This window comes from Sorex fumeus, unplaced genomic scaffold (assembly GCF_029834395.1).
Source record: "Sorex fumeus unplaced genomic scaffold, SorFum_2.1 ptg000151l, whole genome shotgun sequence".
Classification (NCBI taxonomy): Eukaryota; Metazoa; Chordata; class Mammalia; order Eulipotyphla; family Soricidae; genus Sorex; species Sorex fumeus.
Window position 1 is genome coordinate 414275 of NW_026606208.1, and position 21626 is coordinate 435900.

Sequence of the window (21626 nt, forward strand, 5' to 3'; positions counted from 1 at the left end):
GGGGGAGGGTGTGCACAAACCCCAGTTTCAAAGCCCAGGGCTGCGGGCGCCGCCGCCCGCCCGGAGTTGGCGTCCGTGTGCGGCCGGGAGGGGGGTGGGATGGGTGCGCGGCGGAGAGGGGGCGGGAGGGGGGACAGGACACTCATCCCTGTCATCCCTGGGCCAGAAGATGGATGGTGTTCGGGGGCCGCTCGCCCCGGCGCCGCGGCTGGTGGCGGGGAGACGTCAGCGCGCGCGGGTCGGGGCTGGGCGAGCCCCCGGCGCCCCCTCCCTCCCCCGCCCCCCGGGCCGCCTATAAAGTCGGGCGGTGGCGGCGCGGGCAGAGGCGCGGGCGGCGGCGGCGAGTGCAGGTCGGTCCGGTCCGGCCCGGCTGCTCGGCCCCGCGCGCGCCCCCCCGCACCCGCCCCGCCGGGGCCATGCGCGTCCGGGAACTGCGGCTGGCGTTGCTGGCGCTCGTGCTGTGCCAGGCGGCGCGCGGACCCGCCGCCCCGCTGCCCGGCCCCGGGGGCCCCGCCTTGGCCAAGATGTACCCGCGCGGCAACCACTGGGCGGTGGGTGAGTGTCCGGCGAAGTCGCCCAGCCCCGGGGCCCGGGTGGGCTGGGGACCCGGCACCCCGTTTCTCCGCCGTTTCTGGAGTCGGGCTTGGCGGGTGGGGGTGGGGGGCACACCCGGGGTAGGGGGGGAGGTTGCTCTTCTCCCCTCGGACCCCAGAGCCGACCCCGATGTCCTCAAACTCCGTTCTGCCTCCCTTTCGCCCTCGTTTCTTCCCCAGCGAGGGTCCCCAGCGGGCGCGGCTCTTCCTGACACCCAGCCGACCCTCGGTCGAGCTGCGCCCCCAAGTCCGCCTTCCCTGCACCCGGGACGCTTCGCCCCTGGGACGGCTTTGGGGACCAAATCCCCTTCCCGAGCGGAGACTGTTCCCCTGCGCCCGCGCCCCGCGCCCCACAAAGCCACAGGTGTTTGAGAGCAGAGCGGGGAGGCTAGGTGAACCGCCCGCTGGGGGCCGCCAGAAGGTTCTCGGTCCCTCTCGGCCCTTTACAGAGACCTTCGCTCCTCTTCAACCCCAAGAGGCCCTGTCTTAGTCCATTAGACACCCCGAGAATTGTAGATCCCCACTTCTAAGCAGATCTGCCTTTCTCCTCTCCTCTCCTCTCCTCTCCTCTCCTCTCCTCTCCTCTCCTCTCCTCTCCTCTCCTCTCCTCTCCTCTCCTCTCCTCTCCTCTCCTCTCCTCTCCTCTCCTCCCCTCCCCTCCCCTCCCCTCCCCTCCCCTCCCCTCCCCTCCTCTCTTCCTCTTCTCCTCCTCCTCTTCTCCTCTCCTCCTCCTTCTCCTCTCCTCCTCCTCCTCCTCCTCCTCTTCCTCCTCTTCATCTTCTTCCTCCTCCTCCTTCTCTTCCTCCTCCTCTTATCTCCCACTCTGCACCCCACAGCCAGTCCTGCCCCCCAACTCCTTCCTTGGAGTTGCAGTGGTCCGGTTCCCCAAACCCCAGTGTGTAGTGGGGAGGTGGGAAGGGTACCTCAGCCTAGTGGAGGGTAGGGGTGCCTCTTGGGGTTCTACCTCGGGGCTCTCTGCCTTTATGAACTTGGACTCTGGCCACTACAGAGTGTCCAGCTTCCTGAGTATCCCTCCCTAGAGCCAAGGATGAACACCCCTACATCCATGCCTTGAGGGGTCCTTACAGAGTAATAAAGCAGGTTTGTGTGTGTGAATTTCTGTGGTCCCAGAGTGGGAAGGATTTCCGGGGAGGCACCTGCCGATTCACCATCAACCGAATCCCAGATTTCAGGGAGCTGGGGGGCCAGGCAGGGGAGGGTGGAAGGGGTGACGGTGAGCCTTCCGTCCCTTCAAGACAGAAGGCTGCTTCCACCATTGAAGACACAAACTGTAAAGCCCATTCTTGGGAGGGGCTTCTGGAAGCTTCAAGTCAGTGGCATGTCCTGTGCTGCCCCCAGCCTGGGCAAGAACTTCGGGGGTCCCGCCTCTTTTTGTCCGTTTTTGTACTAAAAAGGGTAGCTGGTTTCAGACCTGGAAGGGGACCTGGCGTAAACTTCCAAGCCAGAGCTGATGCCCGCCAACCCCCAGGCCATGGGTCAAAGGCAGGTCTGTCCCCAGACTCTTAGCATGTCGCATTTGAGCATACTTTGAGGTCTTGTGTGAGCATCTGTGGCCCAGAGGGTCCCTGACAGTGACAGCTCAAAGTTCCTTCTCGTCTTGCCTCTGAAACACGCTGTGTTTCTCCTTATTGCCCTCGGCTGGCTGCAGAGCTGGGAGAGGAGCAGGGACAGAGAGGGGGGAGCCGAGGGCCACATTTGGGTCTAAAGAGACGTTAAAGGAAGACAGAGAAAGAGAGAGGGAGACGGAGACAGAGACAGAGACAGAGACATGTGCACGTGCATGTGTGTGTGCGTGCGCGCGCACACACACACAGAGAAACAGACAGACAGGCAGAGAAGAGAGACACAGAGAAGGGTAGACAAACAGACACACAGAGATAGAGGGAGACAGAGACAGAGACACACACAGAGAAACAGATAGGCAGAGACAGAGAGACACAGAGAAGGGCAGACAGACGACAGACAGACACACACACAGGGAGATGGAGATAGAGACAGAGACACACACACAGAAATAGACAGAGACAGAGAGACACAGAGAAGGGCAGATAGACAGACAGAGAGGGAGACAGAAACGAAGACACACACACGTAGACAGAGAAGACACAGAGACAGAGAGACACAGAGAAAGGAAGACAGACAGACAGAAAGACAGAGAGAGAGAGGTGTTCTGGGCAGACATTGCCCTGTGGGAATATGGACGATGACCAGGATGACGCTCTTCATACCTTCAGATTCTGCTCACCGCGCTCCAGAGTCAACGCCTCTGTTCTGTAATCACCCTAGTCAGGCGGCTGTGGAGCTCAATTATCTCAGTGGAAAGCTACATGTGGCCATCGTGGGGATGCTGTTAACACTCATTTGCAGGCTTGTTGTCAGTGAATTGCTTCTTCCTACTGAGAGAAGCTTGATGTGGCCACAGAAAACAGGTTAACAGATTGGAAGCAGAATGGGATTCTGCTCTGGCTGGAGGTTCAAATGTTTTCTTTGTGCTGTGAAAAGGTGCCAACATGGGTAGCCCTCCCCTGTGTGCCCCCTGCTCCCTGCCCCAGTGTCCTGGCCGGAGCTCTCTGCATTGAGGCGATGACATTCTGAAAACTTGAATTTGGAAATGTTGGGTTGTAGCTATACAGTAGTTGCTTGTGAGACTGCATCTGGAAACCGATCCAGCGCTCCTGAGAAATGGCTCCCCAAACACACAGTCCTTGGCACCTTGGAGCTTAATAGAATTTCCCCTAAACTGGGGGTGGGGGGCGAGTAATCTTAGTTTTGAGTTCAAGAAAGAAAAGTGATTGTTTCCAAGCTGCCGGCTTAGAGGTGAAGTAGAAATGATGACAGAGGACACCGTTTTTTTTTCCCCTCCTCCTCGCAAGCTTTTATTTTCTTTCAAGTGACTTTTTTTTTTTAAATCTCTGTTGAGATCGCCATGATTGTGATATGCACTCGTAACAAATGAGGGTGGGAGAAGTGGAAGTGGGCATAGCATCTGCGTTGCCATGGAGACATTATTGGACAGTAACCAGCTCTAAAGTGAAATAAGAGTGGTGGGGAGGGGGGAGCTGTGTGCTTCTCTGGGGTGTTCCTAGAGACGGTGTTCCTTCTTCACCAACCCATGCAGAAATCCAAGTGTGGGAGATGGTACCCCACACATCTTTCAAATGTGCAAATATTGCCGTTTCCTACAACGTCATGAAGATCTACCTTAAATCACAGCATGGTGCTTTTGCCTCCTGTTTTAGAAAAGTCCTCACAGTTATTCAGACATGGTAGAGAACTTGTTTGGAAAAGCCTTCCCATGATTCCTTCTGCTTCCTTTGCATTAACGCCCTTGTCATCCTAGCACCCTGACCCTGACTGGCAATCAGGGAGGCAAAAGACACTGAGATCATTTCTGCGAGCATCAGGCTTACTCCTGCCTGGGCATCACCTTCTTTCAAGTTCCTCCATTTCTTTAAAGGTCCCCCTCCCCTCGTGTTTCACACCCTCTTGGGCACTTCGAGCAGTATCCCATATGCAAGGTTCTAGACTGGCTATCTGGGTGTCGTGTGACCAAGCAGATAAGGAAGTTGTTTATCACAATGATTCCCATCATCCACCTGGATCATGTCCCCAAGCAGGAGCTGGACACTGAATCAAACACTTAACATGACAACATCAATGAAACATCATTTTAAGTCTCCTCGATACCTCCAGAATTCACTTCTTCTGAGTCACATAATGAATCATGGTTTACCAATCTATGCCCCCAGAGTTATTGCCAATGTGAAGACCTCATTTGTCCTTTTCTCCGAACCCTAGAATCTGCCCCATATTCTCAGGAAGGTCCAGTTGCGGTAGAATCGTCTGGACTATAAATAGGGTCTCTTCCGAGAATCTTCACTCGAGCCTCACTTTCATCAAGCCCTGACAAAAGGGTAGATCAGACTCAGCTATCTATACACTACAACACCACCCCATCCACAAATACACACACACACACACACACACACACACACACACACACGCACGCACACATGCACGCATATACACACACCAGCCATATGGGCACTGAGACAAGGGACAGGTGTTGGGAAGGGGTCTCCTCCTCTCGTATGTGAATGAGCTCATACGAGAGCTCTGTATTCGCCTCAAGTGCTTCTGATGTCAGGCGATCATGCGGCCACAGAGAGCCTGTCCTGCGTGTCTGAGCTTTAAACCATGCGCACCATAGTTTTGCCACTATTAGACATTTGAAAGCTATGAAACCCGATTAGAGAGAGGCGGGGGAAGTCAGCTGAAGGAAATAAATGAGCATAAACTGTGGCTGACAGTGTTAAGTGCAAGCCCAGACGCTGAGCTCCTTCCCTGGCCTCCCGGTCTCCCCGCAGTCAGACCCCCCTGGGATGTCTCTGCTTTCAGTGATTTGGCCTTCAGCGTGACAGTGTTCGTGGATTTCAACAGCAAATACACCTGTCTGGGGCTGCTGATAGTTTTGTTTTTTGTTTTTTTGCTTTCTGCCAATTTCTGAAGAGAATTCAAGGGAGAATTCTGCCTTTGTGCAACTGAAAGATTAGTCAGAACTTGTTTCTAACTTGCTTAACAAACCATAGCTTCTAAATAGTATTTCTTAGCACCAACCTCAGCTATAACCCAGAGCAAGCTTAAATAAAAAATTCTTTCAATATGTTGGCATTAGAGGTAAGAGGAAAGCAATACTCTTTCCTTCCTTCTTTCTTCCTTTCTCTCTCTCCCCTTCCTTCCTTCCTTCCTTCCTTCCTCCCTCCCTCCCTCCCTCCCTCCTTCCCCCCTCCCTATCTCTCTCCCTCCCTCCTTCTCTCTCCTTCCTTCCTTTCTTTCTTTCTTTCTTTCTTTCTTTCTTTCTTTCTTTCTTTCCTTCTTTTGCCACACAAAGAAAAATATAAGACTTATTTCCAATAGCAGTTCCAGATTGTCTGGGAAGGTTATTGGAATCCATCACTCATCTGGGGGTAGTATTCCATCCCCACATGATGATAGAGCTTTAGCTAGGAAGGTGCCTTCGTTTTCATCTAATCCAACTTTTTTGTTTGACAGTGGTTGAAGTGAAAGTCTGGGGGTGTGAAATGGTTTGGCCAAGCCCAGGCTCCTGGGCTGCGGTGAGAATTTCACCCGACTCCATGCACAGCTGGAAGAGAGAGCCAGGCCTGGCTGCGTTTCTGCAGGAGCTCTGAACAGTCCGCATTCTCCTTCCGCTCTCTCCTCCCGGCGACAGGTGTGCCACCATGGGTTTGTCTCTGTCTTCTTTCTGTTTCCAGGGCACTTAATGGGGAAGAAAAGCACAGGAGAGTCCCTGAATACTTATGAGCCGGGCATCCTGCAGGACCAGTTGCAGGAGTATCTTGGGTGGGAAGAAGCAGCAAGAAACTTGCTCAACGTCATGAAAGCCCAGGAGACCCGAGGTCATCGGTCACCTCCCCCACAGCCTCTGGGCAGTGGCCAGTCTGCTCCCCGGGATGGAGTGGAGCGCCAGGACTTTAAAGGGGTAGGTTCAAAACCTCCTGGGAAGGGGAGGGGAGAGGGTTTCTGGAGGGGGAAGTGGGGCATGTGTGAGCCAGGAAAGAGACGCTGGGTGACAGTACCCCCCTCTGAGGCATGGGAAGGCCATACCCAGGCTGGCTTTCCTCTTCACACCTCAGGAGGCTGCTGGTCCCAGGCCCCTGCTCAGGAATGATTAGCAAGTGTGTTAACACTTTTTAAAAAAAAAATTATTAGTGAAACACCAAGAGGTATGTTGCAGACTTACGAATTTTTGTGCTTGGGTTTCAGTTATACAATGATCGAGTACCCATCCCTCCACTGGTGCTCATTTTCCACCACCATGGGCCCCAGTATCCCTCCCACCCCCCATCCTCCCCATCCCACCCTGCCTCTGTGGCAGGGCATTCCCTTTTGTTCTCTCTCTCCTTTTGGGTGCTGTGGTTTGCAAAAGAGGCATTGATTCTCAAAAAATTAGAAATTGAGCTCCTATTTGACCCCACAATACCACTCCTGGGAATATATCCCAGAGAGGCAAAAAAAATATAGTCGAAGTGACGTCTGCACTTGTTTGTTCATTGCAGCACTGTTTACAACAGCCAGAATCTGGAAAAAACCTGAGTGCCCAAGAATAGATGACTGGTTAAAAAAACTGTGGTACATCTACACAATGGAGTACTATGTAGCTGTTAGAAAAAAGGTGTTAACATTTTTGATGTATGTTTTCCAATGTGCATGGATGGCTGTGTTTGCAACTTACCAGAATATTTTGACTGTGAAGCCATAAGTGATGTGAGGACACCCTGGTGGGTCTACACTGATTTGGGGAGGGGGTTCTGTTATTATTTTGCTTGGGGGCTACATTTGGTGGTCTTCAGGGCTTGCTCCTAGCTCTGTGCTCAGGGATCACTCCTGCCTGGTGGTACTAGAGGCAGTGTTGGTGGGGTTGGGTGGGCATAAGTGGTGGTGCAGGAGACTGAACCAGGGTCAGCTGAGTGTCGGGCAAGTGCCTTAACCCCTTACTATCTCCCTGGCCCTCCCGTAGTGATTTATTTGTCTATACTCAGAGATCACTAGGGGACCGTCTGGGTTGAAGCCAGGTCAGCCGTGAGCGAGACAAGCATCTGCCCCACTGTGCCGTCTCGCCCCGCCCCGCCACTCTGATATCTGAATGAACATCCGTGGAAGGCCCTGGGCACATTCTGCAGAAGAGAGAATTCTAGCTCGCCACCTTTTTTGTGTGTGTGCAACGGAGCACGGCTTCCTGTTTGTTCTGGGATCACCTAGTTCAGGTCTCACCATCATGTTTCAAAGCTTGGCAAGCGCAGCTAAGCTCTGCCAACTCTCCCGGGCGCGTTTCACGGCGCCAGATGACGGCGTTGAGGTACAGACAACTGCACAGTAAAACCGGCGGAGGAGAATGAGCTTCCGAAGCGAGGGACCTGGAAATGAGGCGATTCTCAGAACTTGCAGCTAGTGCCCAGGCAACACATACCGAGAAGCAAAAATACCCACTGTGGAAATAGCCTTCCCCCCCGACAGAGCCAGAGTGCGGAGTCGCGACTCCTTCCTGCGGGGGAAGTGGCTTCCTCCATCTCCTCAGTTCTTGCCAGGGCTGTGTCAGGAGGAAGATTCGGTTTCCTTCCCACTTTAGAGGAGAGGAAGCAGACATGAGTGTGAGACAAGCATTGGGGCCGCCGCCCTGGGCTGGTCGATATTGATCTTAAGCCCAAGCACTGGCCGCTGGACGAGGGGCCACTCCCGAAATCCCGAAAGCTCATCAGGCCTTGGCTGTGGGCGTGTGGAGGCTGCTCTTGTCTCCCCCGCGTTAGCTCTGGCTCATGGCCCCGGACAGAGGCTCCAGCTGCCCTGCCCGACGTCCCTGCAGGCAGCTCTCGGCCTCATGGGCTTTTGCAAAGCTGAACTCTGTGTTAAACATCAAAGAGAGTTCATTTCTTTTCTTTTTATGTCGGGGGGAGGGGACCACACCCAGCAATGCTCAGGGGTTACTCCTAGTTCTACGTTCAGGAATTACTCCTGGAGGTGCTCAGGGGACCATGTGGGATGCCAGAGATCAAATCCAGGTCGGTCACATGCAAAGCAAGCGCCCTGACTACTGTCCTATCACTCCGGCCCCTGAAAGTTCCTTTCTTGGCTAATCCCCAACATGAGTTATTTCCTTTCAGAAAGCAGATCTGGGTGAAAGGGTTGCACAGAACAGCGTGCAGGGAGCCAGTCTCTGAAACAGTCTCACCATGGCGGTTCTCTGAGCTCTGTGAAATTTGTGGCCGCTTCTCAGTGCCAGCCATCCTGGCCTTTGCTTGGTTCAGGTGTGGCTTGGGCTTCCCGGACCCCTCAAGCACTTCCTGGAGGTAGTCTTCCATCCAGAGGTCTTGTCTTGCAAAGGGGACCATCGTCATCACCTTGAAACCCTCTCAAATAATTTCCCAAGCATTAAATCGACATTCGATTGTCGATTGTCGATTGTCATCATGAATGACTTTAACTCATTCATAATGCCTGACTCTGCACTCAGGAATTACTTCTCTGTGGGGAGCCATATGGGACAATAGGGACTGACCAAATTTGGGTCAGCCACCTGCTAGGCAAATGCCCTGCCCTCATGCTTATCTCTCCGACCCCTCTACTCTCTCTTCTTCCGGGTTTGTTTGCTGCTGTTGTGATTTTTCCAGTTTTTCTGCTCTGTGTGGCATGGAGAATGCAGCCCAGGCCTCCTATGTTCCAGGTACATGCCCCGAACCTGCCTTTGTTCTTCTCTCTTCAAGTCTAGGAACCCCCCATTCCATTCCACTGCCATAGGTGCCCTTCTTGGGGGGGGGGATTTCCCAGGAAGTTTAAAATCAAAGTCCCTATTCTTAGCATCAGGCAAGTCTACCTAACACACTCCTCCGGTTTGGGAAATTTTACTTCAATGAAAATATATTGTAGGAAAATTGAAAACAATTTTTGGTGCTCATATTCCAAAAATAGGAGAAGAATTCTATTAGAAACCCAGACCTGTCTCACTTCTGTCGCGAAGCTTAATAGCATGGCCAAGATCAACAGCAGGGAGTCTCGGAGGCCGAAGGACTTTTCCTTAAAATTAAAAACTACGCACACACGCTGTCCTCTCTCGCATAGGTGAACAGACAGCAGGTCCAGCTGCCTGTCTTGCCGGCACTGTACTTTGAAAACCTGAGCTCCCTCCTCTGTTTTGATGACAAAGATACGTGCTTAATTCAGGAAAGAGTGGTGCAAACAGGCTGGGCAGTCAGTCAACTTTATTACCCCAAATAAGCTCCTAGACTTGAGCGGTGATGGTGAAGAAGTCCCAAGGCGAACCGTAACCTTTCTTTTAGCCACAGCCTTCTAACAATAACAGCAACAACAACAAGAAATAATCAGTGGAACTGTGACCTTCAGGGTCAGCTGCAAGGCCTTGTGTCATCCTTTAAGTGGCTGTGGAAAGCTCTGGAGCTCCTCGAAGGACAAAGTTGGATTTTGCTTGCCTTGGGAACCTGGACCTAGTTTCTTGTTTCCTGGAGCCTTTCCCCCCCTCCCTCTTCTTATTCTGTGGACCAGGAGAAAGGGACCCTAAGAATGCATCCCGGAGGGAGGGGCTCTGGGAAGAAGTAACTGCAAGTCTGCCCTCACTTTTTAGGATCTGTCCCATCAAAGAAAGCACCACAGAGAACAGAACACTTCCTTCATAGCTGAAACGCTCCAGAGGGCATCCTGGTACAGGCGAAGGACATGCAAGTAATGACCCATTGCCAGGGCTCAAGAGACAGCACAGGGGAGATGACATGTACCTGGCATACGGCTGACCCCGATTCCAACCCTGACACTGCCTCTGTTCCTCTGAGCACTGCCAAAGGAGTCAGCTTTGAGCACAGAGCCAAGAGCAAACCCTGAGCATGGCCAGGGGTGACCCCAAATCAAAGCTTAAAATAAGAAAAAAAAAGAGCGGAGAGTCTCGTGATCCTGAAAGTTTCTATGAAGAAGCAAAGCGAAGCTGACCCCCACTTTGAAAGCGGCTTCTTCTAGTCCACCCACCCCCAGCCTTGATCTTCCTGGAACACACACACTTCCTTTCCCCTGGATTCTTTTGAGTCAATCTGCTCAGATGCGCTGTCTTGGTCCAGTGGGGAGCTTCTTCTGGGGGGGGGGGCTTTCCCACATTTTATGAGCAGTTTTTTTTTCTTGCAAGATGAATAACAGCATCTTCGATCGGGTAGGAGGCCCTTTTCCTGGAGCAAAGCGAAGCTAATTGGCCTGCCTGGGACGGACGGGGCTCTGAGGCCTCGTTAGCACCGGGCCAGGGCTGCGAGCTGCAGGCAGGCAATGGCTACTCTGGGGTGGTCAGGAACTCCCGTATTAGAAACAAACTGCTCTGGAAACATGGGGGAAATCCGGACCCCCCAGAGACTCCTGGAGCGAGTAATCACCTGCCATGTGAATGAAGGTGTTTCCTCTCCTCTGCCAGTAAAGGGTGCCATGGAAGGGAACGAGGAGGTATTTCTGGTGGCCAGAGAGATAGTAGCACTGTAGCACTGTCCTCCCGCTGTTCATCGATTTGCTCAAGTGGGCGCCAGTAACGTCTCTAATGTGAGACTTATTGTTACTGTTTTTGGCATATCAAATACGTCATGGGGAGCTTGTCAGGCTCTGCCGTGCGGGTGGGATACTCTTGATAACTTGCCGGGCTCTTGGAGAGGGACGGAGGAATCGAAACCGGACTGGCCACATGCAAGGCAAATGCCCTGACCACTGTGCTATCGCTCCAGCCCGGAGAGATCATACGAAGGGGAAAGCATTTGCCTTGCATGTTTATACACCATCACCCCATAGGCTCCCCCCAGCACCGCCAGGAGTGGTCCCTGAGCACAGAGCCAGGAGTAAGCCCTGAGCACCTCTGGGTGTGCCCCCTACCTCTAACAGAAAGTCTATTTTGCAAGGATCGTTCCTCATGCTTTCTCAGTTTTAGTCTTTTTTTTTTTTTTTGCTTTTTGGGTCACACCTGGCGATGCACAGGGGTTACTACTGGCTCTTCACTCGGGAATTACTCCTGTCGGTGCTCAGGGGACCATATGGGATGCTGGGAATCGAACCTGGGTCGGCCGCGTGCAAGGCAAACGCCCCACCCGCTGTGCTATCTCTCCAGCCCCTCAGTTTTAGTCTGTTTCATTTTGTTTTCTGCAGTCATACTCATGGTGCTCAGGGGTCCTCTGGCAGGGCTGGGGTAGGGGGTGGGGACTAAGGTGTCAGGGATGGAACCTGGGTCAGCCGCATGCAAGGCAACTGCCTTGGCTTGACTCTCTCCCACCCCAGGATGACATTCCCGGGAAGGGGCCACCGATGGTTCTATTCGGCCTGACCCCACTCACCATGATTCTCTTGTGTCTTTAAGTGGGGGGACACCTCACACCAGGTTCGCCACAAAGAGGAAGACGCCCACACTTAAAGGGACATGGACAGCGGATCCCCGTGTCATGGAAGCAGAATCAGAGCTGGAGTGACTGCTGTCCCCACCGGCCTCTGCCCTCCCGACCCCGCACCAACCAGGCATCCTTCCTGCAGATAATTATTCTCGTACCTTCCAACATCGGCTCAACCGATGACTTTCAAGCAACTGCTTCTGGTTTGCCCTTGTTTGCCGTGACCTTGTCCACAAGGTCTGCCAATGAACGCTTCACGCCCAGGCGGCCCGTCCATTAGATTTCAGTCCCTGACCTGTGAACGGATCGCAATAAAACCTTAAACACGTTGTCCAAAGGGCGGGTAGTTCTTTTGTTTCCATGGCAGGGGAGAGGACAAGGCTGGTTGCCACGTTAGCTTTGCCCCTTTGCTGAGTCCTGGTAGGGATCCATCGTAGAGAAAGTGCTAGAAACTTCTCCTGGCTTGGTCATCACCTTCTGGCCAGCCCGGCTGGAGAAGAGGCTGGTGTTGTCACCCTCTGCAGTTCCCAGCTCCTCAGCCATCCTTTGACTAAGGATTTTGCCCAGGTGAGCGCTGTTCTCTCCACAAGCATTTCTCCACAAGCGTTTCATATGTGGAGCTCTCCCTCCCCAGGCTGGAAATGGCACTGGAGGGGCTGGCCATGTGCTCAAGGGAAGCAACAAATGGTTTGGGGGATTCAAACAACCAAGTCAGCATCTTATTTATTTATTTAAATTTAATCACCATGAATTACAAAGTTATTTGTGGTTGGGTTTCAGGGATACAATGTCCCAACACCAATCCCATCACTGTTCTTTTTCCTCCACCAATGTCCCCAATTTCTCTCTCCCCCCACCAGCCTGCCTCAGGATAGGCATCTATCTATCTTTCTTTCTTTCTTTCTTTCTTTCTTTCTCTTTCTTTCTTTCTTTCTTTCTTTCTTTCTTTCTTTCTTTCTTTCTTTCTCTCTCTCTCCCTTCCTTCCTTCCTTCCTTCCTTCTTTCCTTCCTTCTTCCTTCTTTTCTTCCTTTATCATCTTTCTTTCTTTCTTTCTTTCTTTCTTTCTTTCTTTCTCTCTCTCTCTCTCCCCTCCCTCCCTCCCTCCCTCCCTCCCTCCCTCCTTTCCTTCCTTCCTTCCTTCCTTCCTTCCTTCCTTCCTTCCTTCCTTCTTATTGGTTTTTGGGCCATACTCTGCGGTACTCAGGGGTTACTCCTGGCTCTGCACTCAGGAATTACTCCTGGCGGTTCTCGGGGGACCATATGGGATGCTGGGGATAAAACCGGACTGGCCAAGTGACAGGCAAGAGCCCTCCCTGTTGTACTAACGCTCCAGTCCAGGTTACTTTTTTTCTTTTTCCTCCTTTTCCCTTTAGGCACTGTGGTTTACAATACTGTTCCTCCAGGGTCTCATGCACACCTGTCTTTCTGAGGTCCTCGCGTCTCTTTGGTTAACCTGCTTCTCCGCAAATAGCACCACAGCTTCCAAATGCCTTTCTTGGCCTGAGGATGAGTCCCCACAGCCAGATGGCACTGGCCCGGCCACGGGAGGAGCCACATTCCAGAGCTGCCCTCCCCCTTGTTCCAGAACGTGGCCTGCCGGTTCCACCTGCAACCTGACACACTCACACACCTGGGTCTGACGTTGCACCCTCTGGAGATGCCCCCATTCTGCGCATTTGGGGGAGCAGAGACTGTTCCTTGCTCCTGCTTACATAGCCAGAGAGCCACAGGAGGCAAGGGCTTCTTCCTTCTTTGTAAAAATCCACACCCAACCCGAGCACTGAGGAGACAGCCCATGGGTCACCCACAAGCCGGACCCTAGTGGCTCTACACTGTCAGGCCGACTCACTGGACCACAGCCTATGGACTGGGTAACACTGGGAGTGGACTCCCTGAGCACTGGTTGGGAGACATGCCCCCAATCACATTGCTCCCCAACTGTACAGAACTCTTTAGTTGGGACGGGAAGAGATACTGTTTACCCTGCCCTCTGCCACCCTCTTCTCGAGAGTGTCTCCCCAGAATTGGGTCTGGCAGGCGGCACATGACAAGAGGCTCTGAAAGATGTGCCTCCGGACCCCTCATGAAGGTGAAAGATGACTTCCGGACCCCAAGCAGGCTTTCCCTGGGAGGAAGAGAGAGATGGGGCCCCAAAACAATCTCACGGAGACCAGAGTCTCACCCCATTTCTGAACCCAGGCCTTCTGGCCTAGTTTCTTTCCTGTGCCAAACCCCATGCTCCCACCACCACCATTCTACTTGTTGGTCTCCTAGGCGCATGCCCCCCATTTATGAGGTGTATACCTGTGCCCCCTTTGGGAAACCCTATGGGCCGACAGGAGTCAGCGTGAGAGAGGCGGATCGTGCTTCCAAGGTCTGATTCCTATTGTGGGCAGATGTGCTCCTGTATGCTCACTGCTCTCAGTTTTTGTTCCTTTGGTTTATTTTTACTTTTGTGCCACAGAGGGCAGTGCTCAGGGATCACTCCTGGCAAGCAGATGACATCAGAAGAGGTTGCTTAAACCTCCAAAGCCTTGTCAGGTTCCCCTGAGCTGGGCCCAAGTCAAGATGGGCTCCCGCCAGCTGCGAGATCTCTTCCTACAAGCAGAGTTTTCTCCGACCCTTCCAATCCAACACCTGGACTCCCTGCACAAATCTGTGTGTGTCTGCTGGCTCAGGTGGGTTTTGACGGCAGGTATCTGGATCTGCTCTGGGTTGTTGAAGTAGAAAAGGAAAACTTGACAAGGAGAACAGTAGGCCAGCAAGACCAGAGAAAGGGAACTTGCAGGTCCAGAGCTCAAATCCAGGCCTCTCATCCTTCCGTTCTGTAAAGCTGTCTGAATCACACTCCCTGTTGGTGTCCTGTGGGCAGCATTGCCCCCTGAAAGCCCTTTCTGTCCTTGGTTCACTTGCAAATTAGCTTTAATGGCTTATATTGGTGCAAAGAAATCTGATTAAATCACTTGTTGGTATCCAGTTCAAGGCCAGCTGGGGGTTTAGCTTTTAAGGTGCTACTTTGGGACTAAAATTACGGGGTGTGATTAGAAAGAAGACAGGATACTCCAAAAACATGGTCAGCCACCCCTAGTGAATATGCCCTTAAAAAGGGGATTCATTTCCGATCCGAGTTCGATTCCTCTGCCCCTCTCGGGGAGCCTGGCAAGCTACCGAGAGTATCTCACCCACATGGCAAAGCCTGGCAAGCTACCCGTGACGTATTCAGTATGCCAAACACAGTAACAATTGTCACAATGGAGACGTTACTGGGCCCGCTTGAGCAAATCAATGAACAACGGGAGGACAGTGACAGTGACAGTGACATTTTTAGCCAGAAAAGGAATCTCCCTCTTTGGCTCCTGCCCAGCTCTATTCTGGAGAGGAGTTCACCCTCCCCACCACCTGGCTGGGATCCTGTCACAGAAACTGAAGGCTGTCCTCCCCAGCACACAAGGTCACTTTGGAGAGGTGACAAGATCCAGAAATCCTTGCAACAAAACACGGTAATCAGGAGGAAGAATCCAAAAGGGAAGAAGGCAGTAACTGCCTTCCAATTTGTTCTTTTTTAAAAAAAATCCTTCTCTCTTTTTCAAAAATGCCCCCAAATGGGCTGCTCTGGGTAATCCAGCCGTCTTCAACTCCCCTCAGAGGCTCTGCAACGCTCACACTCGACAGGCATTTCAAGCAATTCGGGCATTTCAGTACAGCTTCAAACCCCCCAAGGCCCACCTCTCCATTCCAATGGGGGCTCCTTGATTCTGGAAGAGCGTTTCAGCCCCGCTCGGCTGTGCAGTAAGCAAGCTCAAATGGGGGCCTGCAGAGGCTCTGATTCCTCACTCACAGGCTGCCTTAATTAGATGCTGAAAGAGCTCTCCAAGGATAGGCACTGCCTGAGACATGGGGGGTGGGGATTATAGGGGTGACACCATCTCCTTCCGGGCAGGGCTCCACTGATCCCCTCTCCATCCCCTTCTTTTTTTTTTTTTGGTCACACCCTGCAATTCACAGGGGTTACTCCTGGCTCTTCACTCAGGAATTACTTCTGGTGGTGCTCGGGGGACCATATGGAATGCTGGGAATCGAACCCAGGTCGGCCACATGCAAGGCAAACGCCCTACCTGCTGTGCTATCGCTCCAGCCCCTCCATCCCCTTCTTAACTGGGCCCAGACTTAACAGAGACCTCTTGCCATCAGTTTGGTCTTGCACCACCACAGGGCAGAAGCCTGTGGAGTCACTGACCTGTACACCTTCCTGCCAAGGGATTATGGACACAAAAAGCATCCAGCAAAATAATTTGTGTAGTTTCTGCATTTAACAAATGGTATCCAGAAAGACATTTCTGCATTTTACCAATGGCCTCCAGGAAGACAATACTTACCGCTTCTGCATTTCCTTTTCCTCCTGGTTTTGGGTAATGTTTTTCTGTTTTCCAGCATACTCTGCCGGAAGAGGACAGTGGGTGGCTTAGATTGCAGACCCAGAAGGTGTCAATCACTCATGTGGCTGGTGAGGCTCAGTGTGTGTGTGTGGGAGTCACAGAGCAGGGGGGATGGTACCCCTCACTCCCACATACTTGATCTAACACGGAGCCTGATGGGCAGGAAAGGGCTGGGAAACCACGAGAGTCCTAGTCTGACACTCTGACACTCGTGTCCTGCTTTTGCCCAGAAGAATCCAACTCTGGATTCCCCACTACTGAATCTCCCCAGCTCTGACCCAAGAAGATGGGGGGGGGCTATCCCAGCGGGGACCACCACTTCCCGGAGGGGCCACGGTTCTGGGCCACGAAGCACACATTTCTCTGCCAGACAAGTCAGTCTGTGGTGAAGTTCTCCCTATCGCCAGCAGATGGCACTCTCGGCCAAGTTATGCCGGGTCTCCTTTATTCATTTGTTTCTTTTTCTCCAGCCAGAACATTGCAGCATTGGTCCAAACTCTTCACTTCACTGCCCAGCTGAATTTAGCCAGAGGGATACTACCTTGAGTGAAGCACAGATCAAATCCCCCGCAGAACTGGGAGTTCAGTGTCAACGCCATTTAACACGGCTGCACAGAGAAGTCTAAGCCTGTTGAATGGTACAAGGCTGAAAGCCAGCTCACTTGAGGGGCCGCGCCTTTCTGCTAGTAGTCTGAAAGTCCTTGTACAGCTGCTTGTGGACTTGTGGCTGGCCGTATGAGCTGGGAACAGTCCTGCAGACTCACTCTTCCTGCTGGAGCCAATACGCAGCACTTACATTGGCAGGGCTTTGATGGCTCTTCAAAATAAGAGTGGGGGGGGGGAGGAAGAAGGGGCTCAAAGATACCAGGAAACTCTTCTCTGAAGATGTAGGGAAGCAGACAGAGGAAAGCAGTGAGAGAAGATAGGGAAGAGCTAAGTATCAGAAAAAAAGAAAAAAGAGTCAGGTGTCAGAGCTACAGCTAAGTGGGGAGGGCTTTTACTTTGCACATGACTGACCAAGGTTCAATCCTGGCATCCCATATGCTCCCCTGAGCAATGCTGCCCTGAGTACAGAGCCAGGAGTATTGTAACCCCTGAGTATTGCTGAGTGTGACCCAAAAAAGCAAAAAACCAAAATAACAAAACAACAACAACAACAATAACAACAAAAAAGGTCCAGGAGGTGGGTTCTCTCCTGGGACTGCCAGAAAACTTGCTTCTCCATGTCCCTTGGGTGAAGCTCTGAGTTCCACCTGCCCTCAGGTGCACACATGCACACACAGTCAGAGAAACAAGGTCACCTAGACAGATAACACATTTATGGGGGAACAGGTGACCATCACCCCACAGACAGACAGAGAGAACACAGTAAATGGTCATAAGTGAATGAATGAAGAAATAAACTGTCCAACAAGCCCCCAGGGTCGAGGAGAGAGCCCTGGCAGCAGATGTAGCAAGACCCTGAGTTTGATCCCTGGCCCCACAGGATCTCTGGAGCATTGCGGGGTATAGCTGGACCCCATATCTCTGCTAGGTGTGACCCCTATAAAAACACCATGCACAAGACCCCAAGTCATAAGAGTGACATGAGATGCATTGTGTGATGAGTGGGGGACGGGCAGGGTGGTGAGATGAAGACATTCTGAGCTGGAAAAGCAGCAGAGCTAACAGCTGCAGGTGCTGTTAAAACACGGCCAATTCCCAGTGAGGCTCAGAAACGAGGCACCTAGTCAGGCTGAGGGACAGGAACAGGCCAGGCCACCCTTCTAGCAGCTTTGACATAGGAGAAAAACCCATCGAGCAGCATGCATCTGGGGTGGGGTTCCGGGTCCAGCCAGGGCTCATTACATACCGTCCACCACGGCTATGCTCAGCAATGGGGCCCGTGGCTCCGTGACGCCCCCTGGGGGGTGTTCCCACACCTGCACCCTGTCGACTTTGGAGCCTCGGAGCACACCGGAGGTGGGAAAAGGCTGTGGCAAGAAGGGTGAACTGGTGACTTATGGGACTTGCCCTGACGTGTGTCCTCACGTGCCACCGTCTTTATATAATGGGACGAGAGGCTGAGAAATGTGGGTTTTCTGAGGCAACGTGCCACGAAGGTGAGCTGCTTACAGCAGAGTGCTCTGTGGATGTGGGTGCAGGGCCAGGTATGGAGGGTTAAAGGGAGGGACAACAGGTACACGGCCTGGTTTTATTTGGGGGCGGATCATCAGGTGGAGAAAAGCTGTGGGCTGTGGAAACACCTGCATACTTTCTCTCTCTCTCCTTGGGCCTTGCTGATCCTGATGGACACTCTTGTGTATCTGGTGCTGTCTGGGGAGCAGCCAAGATCCTAGAAGCCCCAGAAAGATGATGGGGCAAGAAAACCCCAGGGGTTTTCACTCACACACACACACACACACACACACACACAATCTCTCTCACCTCTCTCACACACAGTCTCTCTCTCTCATACACACACAATCTCTCAGTTTCTCTCTCACACACATACACTCAATCTCTCTCACCTCTTTCACAAAGTCTTTCTCTCATACACACACAATCTCTCTCTCTCTTTCTCTCTTTCTCCCTCCCTCTCTCTCTCTTTCTCTCTCTCTCACACACACACATCAAGAGTGGAGACTCTAAACCCCCAGAGCTGTCAGCTCCTGGAAAGAGTCCCTTCTCTGAGACTTTGGCCAGGAAGGCAGCCAGTCACTGAGAATCTGAAGCAAAGAACGCTCACAGGCAGACACAAGCAAGCAGAGCAGGGGACCCTTTCTCAGGGGAGTCTTCACTTGTCCAGAAGGCCAGAGGGAGGGAGAGAGGAGGGGGAGCGCCTGGAGTTCTAGGACAGGTGCCTTAAGGTCACACAGCCAGGCGGTGACTCTGGGCTTGGACCATTTTGGACCTGCTGCTCCCAGACTTCCCTGATTTAAGTCGCCACAGCAGAAAGTGGAAGGGAAGCCTACAGTTGCCAGTATCGGGGTTCTGAGAGCTGCCAAGGAGTTGTGGCTTAATCCAGTTTCATGGCATGGGGCAGTACGGTGAGCAATTAGGGCTCATTCGCTAATGAGTCATTAACGCTGCCCCCAGCCCTACAGTTCAGGAGCCGGGCGGACGGGCAGTTCCCGCCAAGGCCTTGGCCACAAAGTGCAGGGTCAGCCTCTCCCACGGCCGGGCGCCCCTTTCCCAGGGGAGCAGGTCTGGGTCTCAACTGAGAGCCAAGCCGGGTGGAGCCAGGAGGAGCTCGTGTTGACCTTTGCTAAATCCTTCTGTGCACGGCACTAGGGATTCCCCGCCGCTCCTGGAGGTTCTATTTACAGATTCCGAGCTGGGAACCGAATCAAATCGGGGAAGGGGAGGCAGGTGAGCTCCCCAGAAGTCTCGGCAAACAACAGGGAGCCTGGCTAGGTCTCAACCATGGGCCTGGCTGGGGCTTCCCGCAGCCTCCTGCTGGATGGCCAGGGAATCCCGCAAGGACAGGACCGGTATCCTCTGGCGCGACCCTCTCCATCTCCGGACGTTCCCTGCAGGGTCTTCCCAGACCGGACCCTGGCTTCTGCCTTTTCCCGGGGCTGGGGGAGCTCTGTGGCGTCGCGCACCATCCCCATCACCCTCCTCGGGCATAGAGGTGAGCGTTTGAACCGGCAGAGGCCAGAACCAGGTTGGGGGCGGTGAGCGCGGAGCACCGGGATTGCCCGGTAGGAAGGGAACCTTTAGCCCCCGAGGTCCCCGAAGGAGAAAAGAATCGCTACCAGAGGTGGGCAGCCGTGGGACGCATTACGCTCACGCCACCCTCGCGCTCAAGAAGAGGCACACCCTCCCCAAAGCGGCCAGAAGGCAAAATTGAGACGAGCCCGCTGCAGAGGGAAGCGGCCGTGCGTAACCGCCGTGGTGCGACCCGGAGGAGCAGCTGCACCGCGCCGACTTCTAGGTCCGTCTTTTCCAGCCCCGCCCCTTTCTTGGAAACGCCCAATCCTGTGCGGCGTCTCGCCCAACCACGCCCCGAAGCCCCTATATACCCGCCCCTTTCTCGGAGACGGCCAATCTAGTGCGGCTTTTCGCTCAGCCACGCCCCCAGATCCGCGGAGCCACGCCCCGAGCTCATCCCACCAGCGTGCTGGGCTCCGCGTTCGGGAGAGTATCTACAGACTCACCTGCTGGACCTGGACCAGAGCAGGAGCTGTCTTCTGGGGGAGGGGAGCCCCCAGGTCTCCCTCTTCAACCGATGGGTTGAAGTCGGCCTGAATTAAGGCCCGCCCGCCGCGATTACGCTGTACTGGGAACAGCGCAGCCTCTACCCTCCCCAGCTCCCCTAAAGTGACCCGGGTGGCACCACCCGGGCCAAACCGGGACGGAAACCGTTGCCTCGGCGCTGCAGGCGCACTACGGGATGCCTTTTCTTCCGTGCTCCGGAAACGCACGTGCCGACTCGGACCTCAGGCCCGAGCGGATGCTGAGCCTTGCCCCGCGCGTCTGCAAAGCGCTTTCCGCAGCCTTGAGTTTGAGCGGAGGCGCCGAACGTGGCAGGGTCCCCTGGGACTTTACTGCGTTTCCCAAGCCCCGGTCTCCGCTAGCTTCCGAGAGAGTGCACCCACACTCTAGTAGTGCTGAGTCGCGCACCGCGCTGCTAGGCAGCTTGGCGCCTCGGAGAGGCGCTCGAGCCCGCACCCCAAAGCTACAGGCGCTCTCTTCAGTGGCGGACGGTAGGAGCGTCCCCCAAGCTTTCCCTGTACGGCTAAGCCGGGGCAAGCCGGAGCCGTCGGGGACATGCGAAGGAGGCACGGGGTGCAGAAAAGGAAACGCCTCGCTCTGTCCCAGTCTTTGGAGAATTGATGGCATCAGCCTAGGCAGAGGCAGCTGCCCCCAGCGACGCTGGTGCACAGGACCGTTATCTAAGGGGCTGGAAGGCAGGGCCGCCAGTGTCTGCGGGCGCCTTGCAGCTCTCATCCCGGGAATGTGGAACGGGATTCTTCGTCCTAGGGTCAGGCCTCCAGAGCACCGCTACTGAGGACCCCTAAAAGTCAGGTGGGCGAGTTGTAGACTCAAAAACACCCAAATGCCGCTAGGAGAGATGGGTCCAGAACGGGGAAATCCTTGAACGTCCCAGGGCGAAGCCCACCGGCCAGGATGGAGAGACCGCAGCGTCCTCCAAACGTGTTCCCTGCCTACCCTGCCATCACCTCCCCGTCCAGCGCCCCTTATTCACACCCCTGCCACCCCGTCTCCGGCGCTTAGCCAAAGCCTAACCAAAAACAAGTCAATCTTTAATTCTCCCTCCAGGTACTTGGAGACGGATACAAACAGTCCCACACACTCCATGTCCACTTTTCCGCGCCTGTCCACCTGTCTGTCGCTCTCCGCAGTGCCGAGAGCTGGGGTGAGCCTCTCTAGCCACAGGCGCCCGGAGCCTGGTGGGTGGCCCTGTAGGGTGGAAGCACGGGGTCCCCGTCCCCTCCAAGCGGCAGGGCTGGGGAAGGGCTCGAGGGGATAGTTGTGCGGATGGTGACGGTGCAACCGGGCGGGTCAGGCCTCCCGGTGAGTTAGGAGCAGACTCCGAGCTGCTGTGGCTCCGCCGCGCGCGCGCGGGGAAGAAGAGGGGTGCGCCAGGGCGGGCGCCCCGAGTCATCGCCTGGCCCGATCTTGGTCCCCGGCGTCC

At 54.1% G+C, this 21626-nt stretch overlaps 1 protein-coding gene across 1 annotated transcript; it reads left to right on the forward strand.

Annotated features, from left to right (window-relative positions):
- Positions 1–365: 365 nt before the first annotated feature.
- Positions 366–11628, forward strand: GRP (gastrin releasing peptide). Its single transcript, XM_056106986.1, has 3 exons — positions 366–555; positions 5888–6114; positions 11518–11628. Exons 1-3 carry the CDS (start codon positions 417–419, stop codon positions 11569–11571), a joined length of 420 nt encoding a protein of 139 aa, XP_055962961.1. The 5' UTR covers positions 366–416; the 3' UTR covers positions 11572–11628.
- The last annotated feature ends 9998 nt before the right edge of the window (positions 11629–21626 follow it).